General features: G+C 38.7%; 1 protein-coding gene across 4 annotated transcripts in view; it reads right to left on the reverse strand.

The window, feature by feature from the left end:
• Positions 1-14,685, reverse strand: part of Nell2 (neural EGFL like 2) — a 372,707-nt gene that overhangs the window by 186,791 nt on the left and 171,231 nt on the right. For all 4 annotated transcript variants that reach the window (XM_090324484.1, XM_090324479.1, XM_090324493.1 and 1 more), the window contains one exon: positions 2,234-2,325. In XM_090324484.1, the coding sequence (XP_090180610.1) occupies positions 2,234-2,325 (92 nt within the window). The remainder of the gene's footprint in view (positions 1-2,233; positions 2,326-14,685) is intronic.

Raw genomic sequence — 14,685 nt, forward strand, 5'->3', positions numbered from 1 at the left:
ATATTTCTACCAGGGAGCACAGAACATACAGAGTAGGACAGGATGCTTTCGGTTTTACAAAACAGAAAGCAGCCTCCCTCTAATAATAACCGAATACCTGCAGTATACATAGAAACTTCCAATTAAATTGATACCAAATTATTTTATAGAGCATCTAAAATGAAATAAACAATTATCATAGTAAATCTCTCTCTCTCTCTCTCTCTCTCTCTCTCTCTCTCTCTCTCTCTCACACACACACACACACACACACACACACACACACACACACACACACTGAAGTAGACAGAGTTCAAATGCCCTCAATATTTTTAAATTTAGAGCTCAAAGTTAGAGACTGCCATTGGAAACCTGCGGAGATACTTCCTCTGTTCTTTGAAGTAACTTTCTCTGACTCCTTTTTGTCATTTTGGATTTACTAGATCTCATGCTAAGTCCCAGATTTTTCCATCTACACTGTGACCTACTCCACTAGAAAGAGCACTGGAACAGGGATATAGTCAGAGAAAATTCTATCTTTAAATTCATTATAGGTTTCCTACGCTTGAGCTCTCTTTAAGATAAAACAAAAGAAGATTGAAATTTTAGAAATCCAACAAAACATCAGAGGAAAGCAGATTTAAAGCCAATGGGAGCAGCTGGAATACTTTGCAATAAGGACTTTATATACTTCCATTTCTAGAGCTTACATGTGTTAGAAAATGAAACCTGACACCATGCTGGTTCTTAACAGTTCCTCCTTAATATCCTAATGTTTTTCCAGAGTGAGATGTATAAAACCGATCTTCTGTAAGTTTCAATTTATTCTAGTGAAATTACTATGATTTTCCTTTCCCTAATTCTTACTAATTGTACAAATGCTAGGGATTTACTGGTAGTACATTCAGTGTAAATCAATTATTTAAAATTTTTACATAATCTCTGCATTCCCAAATAATCTCTTAATCCATAAACAGGGTACATTTAAGGAGGAAAAAGCTCTGACAAGTGCTGGCAGCTCATACCTGTAATCCTGGCTACTCTGGAGGCTGAGATCTGAGGATCGCAGTTAGGAAAGTCTGTGAGACTCTTATCTCCAATTAATCACAGAAAATAGTGCTGTGACTCAAATGACAGCATGCTAACCTTGAGCAGAAGAAGCTCAGGGATGGCACATAGGCTCAGAGCTCAAGCCCCAGGATTAGCAAAAGAAAAAAAAGGAGATACAATATAAATTTCTTCCCAATAGAATATGGCTCGACATGCAACAATAGAGTCAAAAAACACAGTATTTGCTTTACAGATGACTAGTATGAAGCTGATGTCTCATTTCTTTAAAACTATTTAGGACTCTGAAACCTGAACATTACAGTTCCAGTCCAGCCAGGCAGAAAAGTCTGTGGTACTTTTATCACTAGTAGCAACCAAGCCAAAGATTGCTCAAGTGGTAGAATGGCCAACAGTGAGTGGAAAAAGGTAAGTGAGCTAAGCTAAGGCCCTGAGTTCAAGCCCTAGTATGGGATTTTACAAACACATGCACACACACACACACACACACACACACACACACACACCATATATTTACACACAAATATGAGGAACACTGTAAAACATACTTAAGTTCTTTAAGCAGTAGGTCAAGAAGCAGATCAGCACAAAAGAAAGAATTCCAGCTGGGTGGTAGTATAGGCCTGTCCCCCTAGCTATTTGTAAAGTAGAAGTCAAGGGATGGTGGTTTCAGGCCAGCCCAGGCATAGAAAAATTTGTGAGACTCCATTGTACTCAATTACTGGACACAGTTGACTCATGCCTATAAATCCTAGCAACACAAATAGGAAGATCACATCCAGGCCAGCCCAGGTATAAAATGAGAACACTCATAAAGTAACCAGTGCAAAAAAGGGCTAGAGATATGGTTCCGGGGCCCTCCTTCTGAGCACAAAGCCCTGAGTTTGAACCCCAGTAACACCAAAAGAAAGAATACATATTTTAAGAGACCACAGAAAGGAAACAGTTTTTTTTAATCCTCCTTTCATTTAAAATACTCCTGAAAGGTGGTTTTAAAAGTCAATATCAACTTTATCTTCATACAACAGTTAAAATTATTTATAACCATTCATTTAGAGGTTTGAGAAGATAAGAAAGAAATTTTCATAGTGGATTTTCATTGGGATTTTTCAATTGTTTCCTTGTCATTTGACTGTGTTTATAACATCAAAACAATTCTGCAAGACCCATGATAAAATCTCCATACCTTGCACTCATACAGCACACACACTCCAGAAGAGGAGTAGACCGTACTTCGTTCTCCTTCAAAATAGGTTCGTCCTTGAAACTGGCATATGGCTGTGGAGAAAAAAAAATATTGACACTGTATTGAGGAAAAACAACTAAGAAGTTGTTACATCATTTCACCACAGTATTTCACCAGTTTCTACACCTTTTTCAAGTGTTTCCCAACATTAAATGTGAATTTATTAATCTACTTATATAAGGTACACATAAAGGTAAACTTAAAAGTGGCTTCTTACAAGTTAAGTTTAGATAATGAAATGCGGTATAAGAAGGAAAGTTAAGTGTTCTGACTTGCCCTCACACTGAAAGAATAAGACTCTGAAAAAAAAAGAGTTCTTAAAAACTAAAAACAACAACAACAAACAACTCAGTCACAGCAATGACTTGTCTGATAGCTACGTTTTCCTAAGACTTATTAAGTGGATGGTTAATAGTAGAAGCACAATGTTAGACAAGCTCAGTTTTCTATATCACTAGAGAACATAAACATAGAAAATTAAACAAGAACTATTTTAATTTCAGCATATACTTGTAAGTTTGAAGCTCAGTATTATTTTATTTATACGTGAATTGGGAGTATCCACTTAAAATGGTTTTAGGAGCTGGGAACGTGGCTTAGTGGTAGAGTGCTTGTCTAGGCTGCATGAAGCCCTGGGCTCAATTCTTCAGTACCACATAAACAAAAAATAAATTTAAAAGAAGATAAGCAAATTTTTTTAAATTTTAAATATTTTTAAAATATTTAAAAAATGGATTTAATAGGAGCCTACTTTCCTTTCATTCCAAGTAACATAAGAATTCACAACACCACAACACGATTCAGAAATGGAGCCAAGTTTAATTAGTTAGGGTGCACATCATATCAAATAATTGATTTTGAAATCTTGCAAAAATATTTACAATCAATGCATTTAGCCAGCCGAAACTGTCTGCTTATTTTTTTGCCAGTCCTGGGGCTTGAACTGAAGGCTAGAGCTCTACCACTTGAGCCTCAGTCCCACTTCCCTCTTTTTTGTATGTATGTGGTACTGAGGAATCGAACCTGGGTCTTCATTCATGCTAGGCAAGCATTCTACCACTAGGCCACACTCCCAGCCCTGTCTGCTTATTTTTGAGATGATTATTTCACACTACCCCATGGACTCAGTTCCTTAACAGAAATGGATTCTCCTTCCTGAAAATACAGACTTGTTCTCTAACCTCCTCTGCCTTAATTCCCTTCCAAGTTAAACTACCTTAAGCTTTTATAACTTTGCACCATTTTGCTTAGAAAGTGCAGCCCTGATATAAATGTCTTAGTTCTTCATATCACCTAGACTATCCCAAGATAATTACTTCAGTGAGACTAACCAGCTAGAAAACAGATTCTGCCACTTCACTCCCCATCTTTACTAAATTCAGCTTCTTATACCAGACAACATGGATTCTACAACAAGGTGCATGTGCACATTAACTTCTAATTCCTTTATACAAATTACCAAAATAAATCATCTTCAGAATTTATATTTCCCCATTATCTTTAAAAGCATCAACATGCCAATTACTGGTAACACAGAAATTAGATGCATTTGTATTAATTTCGACACACTATGGTATCAATATTAATGCTCAAAGAATAATCCAACTTCTGTCTTTACTGGGAAAAATTAACTGATTATTTAAAGCTGCATTTTAGACAATAGAAATCAGACACATTTTTTAAGAAGCCATCCTTCAACAGATCCTTATTCAGCTTTTATTAGCAACTTTGACTACATAATATATATCTACCAGACAATTGATTACAAAAAGCTTTAGGAGGTTGCTGGAGAAGCACATAACTTATTCGCATACATTATATTACTTAAGAGGCTGGCTGGAACTTGCCTGCTCATGAATATTCCAAATGAAACCCCAGCTATGTCCACTGCATACTATCCATCATATTGTGAATTAAAATAACACATGCATTAGCTTAATGAACCAGATTGATTGCAAACCATATCTCTTCAATGTATAAATTTCTTTTGCTCTCCTTATGAAACCTGGTAAACTCAAAATACTAAGAACTACTACTGCATGTTTAATTACACTTAAAAAGTACTATTTTTTTCTACGATAATAAGAATGGAACCTTTCTTACTTCTATTCGGCACCTGCCTATTATATGACTTGATGATTGAAATACAAGGAAAAAAAAAAAAGCTTGAAGCTACAATTCTTGCTTACACAAAGGGAAAAGGAAACATGGTCAAATCACAAGAGTAACTTCTCCTTATGCAAAGCTGTATAGTAATTTAATAGCCACGCAGAGCAGATAGAGCTTCTGTTCTAACCACTTAATTCCAAAGACTCCAACAGGCAACTTGTGGAGCAGACAACAGAGCACTAAATAGAGCTAAGCAGGAGAGAGGCAAAAGATGGCAGCGGTTCAGTGTGAGAAGTACAGAGCTCCCACCAAGGTTCAAGTTCTGGCGGCATAGGGGACAGTTCTGCGAGAAGACAGTATGGAGCCCCGCCAGCCACGGAGCCAACAGCGCTTCACCGCGGCCCAGACCTGCCAGCTGCAGACAGAGCCACACAGAGCCTGCTCGAGCCCAGAGCCCACACCCGGCCGAGCACGGACCTGCCAGCTTCACGGAACCGGAGAATCCAGCAATTTGTGAGTACCTCTGAGGAGAAGTTTCCACTTCTGCTCCTGGAAAGGCATTGGGAGGGTACCCCTCCCCCACAATCTGAGAGCAGTGCCATCTTGACTGCTGGCAAGGACCCAGCCAAAGCAATTGGAACCTGAGAGGTGATGCTGCAAACGCCATCTTTCTAACTGGCAGAGGATTTCCCAGAGATCCCTTAGGCAGAAATCCGGCCCCAGCCCTGCTGAAGTCCATGGCCTGTGCCAGCTACAGACCTGGTAAACAAAGCTGCCCGCGGATCTTTCACCTTTGTTTTACCAATCAAGCAATCTGCTCCGAAAAAAACCACAAACCAAATCACAAGAGAAAAAGACTTTGTGAAGTGTTTGGATCCCAAATCTAGTAGAGACACAAGTTTCCTATCCTGCCCCCCCCCCCAAAAAAAACCCTGAAAAATACCCTTTTTCTTTTTTTTTGTTTGTTCTTCCACCCCCTTTTCATTTGCATTTTAGGTGTTCTCATCTTTCTCTTTGCCATTATACCTATAGCTTTTTTTCTAACGTTATGATTCATTCCTTTTTTTTCCTTTTTTTTTCCTTTTTTCTCCTCTCTTTTCCCGCATCCCTTCTGTCACTGTGGTCATTCCTAGAAACACAGTGACAACTCTGGGTGCAGTCTGATTAAAAATGATATTCATATTGATACAGTCACCTGCTTTTTAAACTCAACTCAAGTATAGCTTGGGGAAGAACTCACAAAAGTGAGGAAACTCTCCCCAACTTTTCTTTTTTTTTTTTTCTTTTTTGGTTTGTTTGTTTTGTGTTTGTTTTTTGTTTTTTCTCTGGTCCTCTGTTCATCCTTCAACTCTTCTAATGCATGGATCTACATTTGATGGTTGTTGAGCAATGCTGTGTATCTAGGTGTTCAATTATACTCTAGATCTACAGGGACTTAAATACAATAGAGATTGGATTGGGGGGTTTATTCTTTGGGTCATAAATCGGTAATCTGTGGTTGTATTAGATTTGTATGTAAGTGCACAAAAAGAAAGAAAGAGTGATATTACCAATCTAAAAGAGTTAACATCTATTGTCAGCCAACTAAAAAGGTCTAGGTTGGTTATATCAGAAAAATTATAATCTTGTTTAGTATTAATCCCTGCTCCCATTCTCAAATGGGCAGAACAAGAAACTCACGAAAAATGTCAAATCAAGCAATGGCATCTCCCACCCAGCATAAACAGGCAATGGAGCAGTCAGTGGCAAATCTAGAGGAGAGCCTTCCAAGTGCTATACAAATGCAATTGATAAACATCATTAATGAAAAGTGTGAAAACATAAAGAAAGAGATAAGGGAGGAAGCCATAGCTAAACAAGAGGAAACCATAAACAAGGTGACATTGGAAAAGGGGAAGCCATAAAGGAGGCCATAATAAAGGTTTTTCAAAAAAAATGGACGAATTCATAGAATCCACAAACAAAAAGGTGACCGAACTGCAATAAATGTCCAAAGAGAATAAAGCTACTGAGCTAACTACTCAAATGGAAATCAAGGAGCTAAAGAAATCCATACATGATCTAAAGCAAGAGATGGAAGGCATCAAAAATGGGCCATTAAAAGCAAGGAAGATGAAGAATGAAGTAGAAAACTTTGATAGCAGGTTAGACAATGCAGAAGAGAGAATTTCCGGGGTTGAAGATAATTTAGTTGTTATAGAGAAAGAACAGAAAATGAGTCAATTCAAATCTACGAAATATGAGAAGACGCTACAGGAGGTCCAAGATACAATTAGGAAGCCTAATTTAAGGCTAATTGGTATTGAGGAGGGTCTGGAGAAAGAGGTCAATGGTATTGGAAATATACTTCAAGGAATCATCTCAGACGACTACCCAAATAACCAGAAGGGCAGGCCCATCCAGATAGAAGAAGCTTTAGAAACCGAAACAGACCTGACCAGAAAAGAACATCCCACCGCCACATTATAATCTGAACTGTATCACTAGAGACCAAAGATAGGATCCTAAAAGCAGCCAGGGAGAAGAGAACAATCACCTATAAAGGCAAACCAATAAGAATAACCCAAGATTTCTCAGCAAAGTCATGCAAACAAAAAGAGATTGGAAGGATATATGTCATGCCCTAAAGTCAAATAAGTACCAACCAAGAACACTGTACCCAGCTAAGCTCTCATTCATCACTGAGGGAACAATAAAAACATTTCATTCCAGGGAAAAGCTACATTATGTAGCAACCAAACCAACACCACGGAAAATTCTCAAAGATGTTCTATATATAGAAAACCAAAACAAATGTAATACAGAGAAAGACATGGCACCTAAAACTCATAATATCTAAGTACCACAAGAACTATCAAGACACAGGCCCTAATGAAAGCTTTTAAAAATGGCAGGAACTAATAAATATTTCTCAATCCTGACTCTCAATATCAATGGACTTAACTCTCCAATTAAAAGACATAGACTATCTAGTTGGATCAAAAAGCAAGATCCATCGTTCTGCTGTCTTCAAGAGACACATCTTACCCAAAAAAACTAACGTTTTTTGAAAGTGAGAGGTTGGAATAAACTTTATCAAGCTAACGGTCCCCATAAACAGGCTGCAGTTGCCAGCCTCATATCAGATAAAATAGACTTCAAACTAAAATTACTGAGAAAAGACAAAGAAGGTTACTACATACTACTAAAGGGATCTTTCCTCCAGGAGGACATACCATCCTAAACATCTACACACCTAATCCTGAAGCTCCGAACTTCATCAAGCAAACTTTACTTTCACTGAAACCATACATAGATCGAAACACAGTGATTGTTAGTGACACTCTATGGACAGATCAACAAGGCATAAACTCAACAGAGAAACCTTAGAATTGAACAACTATGTAGACCAACTAGATCTAACAGACATCTGCCGAATATTCCACCCAGCAACAACACAATATAAGATTTTTTCAGCAGCACATGGAACATCTTCCAAAATAGACCACATTTTAGGGCATAAAACAAACCTGGGCAGATTCAGAAACACTGAAATTATTCCCTGCACTCTCTCAGACCACAAGGGCATCAAACTGGAACTGAACACACAACTCCACCAACGAAAACCCTGTAACTCATGGAGACTGAACAACACATTGTTAAATCACCAATGGGTCATCGAAGAGATCAGAACAGAAATCCAACAGTTTATGAAATTTAACAAAAAGGAGCACACAAAATACCAGCTCCTTTGGGACATGGCAAAGGCAATACTCAGAGGAAAATTCATAGCTCTGAGTGCCTATAACAACAAATTGGAAAAATCGCAAACCAACAATTTAATGTGTAACCTTAAGCTCCAGGAAAAAGAGCAACAAACCAACCCTAATCCCAGTAGAAGGAAGCAAATTATTAAAATCAAAGCAGAACTAAATGAATTGGAGTCCAAAAAACCATAGAAAGAATCAACAAAACAAGGAGTTGGTTCTTTGAAAAAATTAACAAAATTGACAGACCCTTAGCAAATCTTACCAAAAAAAGAAGGGAGCATACCGAAATAAACAAAATCACAGACAAAAATGATAATATCACACAGAAATTACCAATATCCAGAGTATCATGAGGGAATACTTCTCAAACCCTTATGCCAACAAATTTGAGAATCTAGAAGAAATGGATGAATTCCTAGCCAATATTAACATACCCACACTGAACCAAGAAGAACTATCCCAACTAAACAGGCCTATTTCAGGCACTGAAATAGAAATGGCAATAAGAGAACTTCCACCTAAAAAGAGCCCAGGGCCAGATGGATTCACAGCTGAATTCTATAAGGTCTTCAAAGCAGAGCTCACACCAATACTCCTCAAGCTCTTCAATGAAATTGAAGATGAAGGCTCTTTACCAAACTCATTCTATGAATCCACTATAACCCTCATCCCCAAACTAGACAGAGATCCATCAAAGAAAGAGAACTATAGACCTATTTCTTTGATGAACATCGAAGCAAAACTTATCAACAAAATACTGGTCAACCGTCTACAACAACTCATCAAAAAAATTATACACTATGATCAAACAGGATTCATCACAGGGAGGCAAAGCTGGTTCAACATACGCAAATCAATTAATAGAATTCAACACATCAACAGGAGCAGGGACAAAAATCACATGATTGTCTCAATAGATGCAGAAAAGCCATTTGACAAGATCCAACACCCCTTTATGTTAAAAGCTCTGGAGAAATTAGGAATCCATGGAACATTCCTCAATGTAATAAAGGTTGTATATGACAAACCCACAGCTAGTATTACACTTAACAGCGAAAAGCTAAAGTCATTCCCTCTAAAATCAGGAACAAGACAAGGATGCCCACTCTCTCCACTCCTCTTTAACATAGTATTAGAATTCCTAGCCAGTGCAATAAGGCAAGAAGCAGGCATAAAGGGGATCCAAATAGGGAAAGAGGAAGTAAAACTTTCCCTCTTTGCAGATGACATGATTCTGTATTTAAAGAATCCTATAGACTCCACTCCCAAGCTGCTTGAGCTGATTCAAAATGTTGGAAGGGTAGCAGGGTATAAAATTAACCCTCAAAAGTCAACTGCCTTCCTCTACTCCAACAGTGAGGGGAATGAGGCAACGGTCAGGAAAGCAACTCCTTTTTCAATAGACCCAAAGAAAATAAAGTACCTAGGAATTATCTTAACTAAGAATGTAAAGGACCTTTTTGACGAAAACTTTAAAACCCTGAAAAAGGAAATTAAAGCAGAATTGATAAAATGGAAAAACCTCCCATGCTCCTAGATTGGAAGAATCAACATCGTGAAAATGACAATCTTGCCAAGTGCTATCTACAAATCCAATGCAATACCCATCAATATCCCAATGTCATTCCTTAAAGAAATAGAAGAGGCAATCCAAAATTTCATATGGAATAATAAAAGACCCTGTATAGCAAAAACACTTCTTAGCAGAAAGAACAGTGCAGGAGGAATTTCAATGCCAAACTTTAGACTGTACTACAGAGCTATAATTATCAAAATAGCTTGGTACTGGCACAAGAACAGGCCTGAAGACCAATGGAATAGAACTGAAGACCCAGATGTTAAACCACAGACCTATGGCCACCTAATCTTTGACAAAGGAGCCAAAACAATAGAATGGAAGAAAGACAGCCTCTTCAACAAGTGGTGCTGGCAGAGCTGGTTAAGCACATGCAGAAAACTAAAGTTGGATCCTTCTTTGTCACCCTCTACTAGAATTAACTCCAAATGGATCAAAGACCTGGAGGTAAAAGCCGACACTGAAAACTTTACAAGAAGGAATAGGAGATACACTAGACCTCCTTGGCACAGGTCAAAACTTTCTCAATAAGGACCAAGAATCACAACAAATCAGAGAAAGGCTGGATAATTGGGACTGCATTAAACTGTAGAGCTTTTGTATGGCAAAGGGCATAGCTAGTAAATTAATTAGGAAGCCTACAGAATGGGAGATCTTCACCAACCCTACAACGGACCAAGGCCTCATATCTAAAATATATCAACAGCTCAAAAAAATTGAATCACTCCAAAACTAATCTCCAAAGAAACAACCATCCCATTAAAAGATGGGCCAAAGACTTAAAGAGAGTCTTCTCTGAAGAAGAAACAAAAATGGCCTATAGACACATGAAGAAATGCTCAACATCTCTGGTCATAAAAGAAATACAAATCAAAACAACTCTAGGATTCCACCTCACTCCAGTTAGAATGGTCAGGATCAAGAAAACTAGTAACAACAGATTCTGGAGGGGATGTGGCCAGGAGGGATCACTACTACACAGTTGGTGGGAGTGCAAACTCATTCAACCACTATGGAAAGCAGTATGGCAGTTACTCAAAAGACTAAACATAGAGCTCCCCTATGACCCAGCAATTCCACTACTAGGCATTTACCCAATTTTCCAGAAACAAGGACACACTAAATCCACTAGCACAATGATGTTCACTGCAGCACTATTTACCATAGCAAAGATATGGAACCAACCTAGATGTCCCTCAGTTGATGAGTGGATCAACAAGATGTGGTATTTGTACACAATGGAATTCTATGCTGCTGTCAGAAAAAATGGCATCGCCCCATTGCAAGGAAATGGAAAGACTTAGAAAAAATCATATTAAGTGAAGTAACCCAGACTCAAAGGAACTTATGCTCAATGATTTCCCTCATTTGTCATAATCAGTAGAAACCTTGGCTCTCCTAGCAGAGATTTGTAATAGAGCAAAACCTAGATACATAAGGCCATATAGTATGATGCTAAATGAAAGGACCTCTAGGATATAGAAACAAAAGCCATATAGTGAGTGATTGTTGTCCTTAATGTACTATGTTATCTCTCATATCTTTTGCTGTCCCTTTGTAATCTCATAGTTTTACAGTATCTCACTTTGTTATATGATATATTGGATATATTTGTATTTGGTTATTTGAAATTGGATAGGGAATGGGGAAAAACAAGATGAGGGGTGGGGGCAGGGGTAGGGAAATGGGGACCAACATATGAGAAAGGGTATCAACGTATGTGAATTAATGCACCTCCTATCTGGCAAATATAATGCAACCTTTCTATTAATTACAATAAAAATATATGAAAAAGAACCTCTGCTTGCAGCTAAAAAAAATAGAGCTAAGCAGACAAGAAGCAGGTGAAAAAATGAATGATAGCACCATTGCTTTATTCAGTTTTTCCAGTGATGAGCACATGTGACTTTGGGGAAACTGCAAGTAAGTTTCACCTCCTATCTACTTGATCATTTGCTGTGATTTTCATAATTCCATGATTCATGGGAATACTCAGTAACTCAGTGAAATATATCTTCCTAGGACTGTTGTAGAGGAAATGTAAGGAAATGTAAAAAGCTATATATACCAATTCCAGGAAAGACTGCACTAGACAATGAAAATACTGTTAGAATGGTTGAGCGACCTTCAAACAGAAATCTAATATCAGCAATATATTAATTCATTTTAAAATATCCTAAAAAGAACAAAAAATCCAGATGACAGGGCCAGCTCCTTTTCCCCACCTTCTAATTTCCTGCTAGAGACTCCCACTGCCAAACCTGCACATAGCTAGAGCGGTTGAGAAAACCAAGGAGTCCAGGAACTGGTGGCTCATGCCTGTAATCCCAGCTACTCAGAAGGCTTTCCACTGTAACTGGGCTGACAGCTTCTTTGTCTGTTGACACTCATCTTTGTCACCTGAATTAGATAGTGCCTCATGAATGCTTTTGTTTTCCCTCAGTCTCTTCTGGAACTGTGATTCCCTCATTTCCACCACCTAAGAAGCTAATACTATTGGTATGAGACTCTGGAGGCCAACACAAAGACATATCTTAAAAATATATGATTGACGGAGCAATCAAACTGATGATCTTACGCAGCCAGTATAACCCCATTTGTATTGAGGTAAATGAGTCAAGGATTTGACGAGGCTAAAAGAAAAGAGGGGAGTGTTAAGGGGAGCAGGAACTGGCGCCATCCTGAATTTGCTAAGAGTTCCCTGCCCCACTGTGGAAGGTTAACAATGGTACAGCTCAGCCATCTTGACCTCCCTACCCCCCCATGAGGAGGGATATCTGCTTGGGTGGGGGTGCGCCGGCTTTATGTGGAGACCTTTCCAATTTGCGCGCCAACTCCAACTAAGGTAATAGGTAAATTCAAACACTAGGCTGTAACCTATTGGCTACCTGCGTGTGGCTGGAGCTGGCTCTGTGACCCTTCTATGTATGTAACAATCCCATCAGCCACCTGTATCTGGCCAGGCTTGACCGCATGGCTTTGGCCCTTAAAAACCTGATGTGAGGGCTGCTTGGAGGTCACAGTGTCAGCTCCCGAGTCTGCACTGTGTCCTTGGCCAGTCAGTTCTCCATCTACTTCCTCAATAAATTCACCTTTTTATATGAAATATATATGTATATGATTGTACTTGAAGGAAAATCCCAGTTTATCAAAAATAAAGTTTATAGGCAACCAGAGGAAAAATGAGGAAACTGAGGCATGGGAGGGTTAAGTGTCTCAACCGAGTAGGGAAAACAGATCTATGTTTTGATTTTTGCTAGGGCCTGCTTTGCAGGCACCAGAGCCAGTGCCTCAGAGAGGAGAGAAACCACTGTGGCTACCACAAAGGCTGCGGGACCATCTCTGGATTCCCTAACCGCAACCCTCTAGCTGCATCCCTCCCTGGAAGAGTGTAAGTTAAAAAATGACTTCATGAACAAAGCAATGCAGGAATGACTGTTTCCTGCATTGTATTCACATGTTCAAGATCTCCAAATTCTGTTGTGTGTTCCACCGTGTACACGTATATAGGACTATGCCTTGTTTGTGTGTATGTGTGCTGTGTGTGTGTGTGTGCATGCATGTACAACACTACATTCCATATGACTTAACTCTGTATGCCTCAACTCATTCACCAATTTCAAGCAGAGCTGAGCCAATTAGGCCCTATTTTCAAAAGTCTATGTTGAATGGATTAGCTTCACATGCTGTAAGATATCGAGCATGTAGGGAGACTTGGTATTAATTCCATCATGCTGGCTATTTTCTGGTTGACAAAGTCTAGAGGACTAGATCTCTATGTAATCAGACTGGGTCCTTCATAGCACTGCGGCTCCTCTTAACCAATGTCTACTGTGCCATCACAGTAACTCTGGGGAGGCTTGATGTTTGTACATTCCAGCCGGGGCTGCCCCCCACATCACGGTCTGTGTGAGCCTCATCACCCACAGCTTTCTAGGAAGGACACATCTTATTCAAGCAAGAAGTGTAGCCATTGATAGTAACTGAGGGGCAGGTGAGAGAATGATGTAATTACTACCAACAATGTAATTACTACGTTTACCAACTCCATGTTACACATCACAAACTACAGAGGTAAAAGTGCCGTAATTAGGAGAGAATCTGCAAAGTGATTAATAAGAATTACTTTCATGCTGTCCCATTTTTAGAATGTCAATATAATTGACAGAAGATAGGAAAAGACATGAGGAGGATGCAAATTTGATGGTCATCAATTTGCTAAAAAGTGAAAAGTAACTCATAACAAATTCAGAAACCAATTAAGTGAAAGAAGCCAGTAAAACAGAGCCTTCTAAATGACACGATGAAATCCAGATTTACTGGTCATTAATGAATGCTGAGCCAGCAGCTTCAGTTTCTTCTAATGAGATTCAGATCAACTTCTGCAAACTTTCATAGAACAAAAATCATCCAAGCCCACCTATGTATCTATCTCCTCACACATGAATCTGTAAGAGACTATGTCATATTTATTTATGTTTTATTAATTACATATCTAGCTGCTCCTTTCTATCATTAAAATTGTTATGTACAGTCAAGCACTGATGGCTCATGCCTATAGTACTAGCTACTCAAGAGGCTGAGTTCTGAGGATCTCAGTTCAAAGCCACACAGGACATGAAAGTCTATGAGACTCTTATCTCTGCCAGAAAACTGAAAGTGGTTCTATGGCTCAAAGCTACAGAGCGCTAACTTTCAGCTCACTGACAGTGCCAACGCCCTGAATCCAAGCCCCATGACTAACAATAACAACAACGACAAATGTTATATACATCTACTTTAAATTTCACAATTGAATATCAATACCTGCTAATGCGATCTAATATAAAACCAAAAGTTACAGATATCACAAAGAAAATTAGCCCAGGCACACCACTAGCTACTCCAAAGATCTGAGAATTGTTCAAAGCCAGCCCAATCAGGAAAGTCCATGAGACTCATCTCCAATTAACAACCAA

The sequence above is a fragment of the Megascapheus bottae genome, chromosome 2, assembly GCF_031878675.1.
Source record: "Megascapheus bottae isolate mThoBot1 chromosome 2, mThoBot2.hap1, whole genome shotgun sequence".
Lineage (NCBI taxonomy): Eukaryota > Metazoa > Chordata > Mammalia > Rodentia > Geomyidae > Megascapheus > Megascapheus bottae.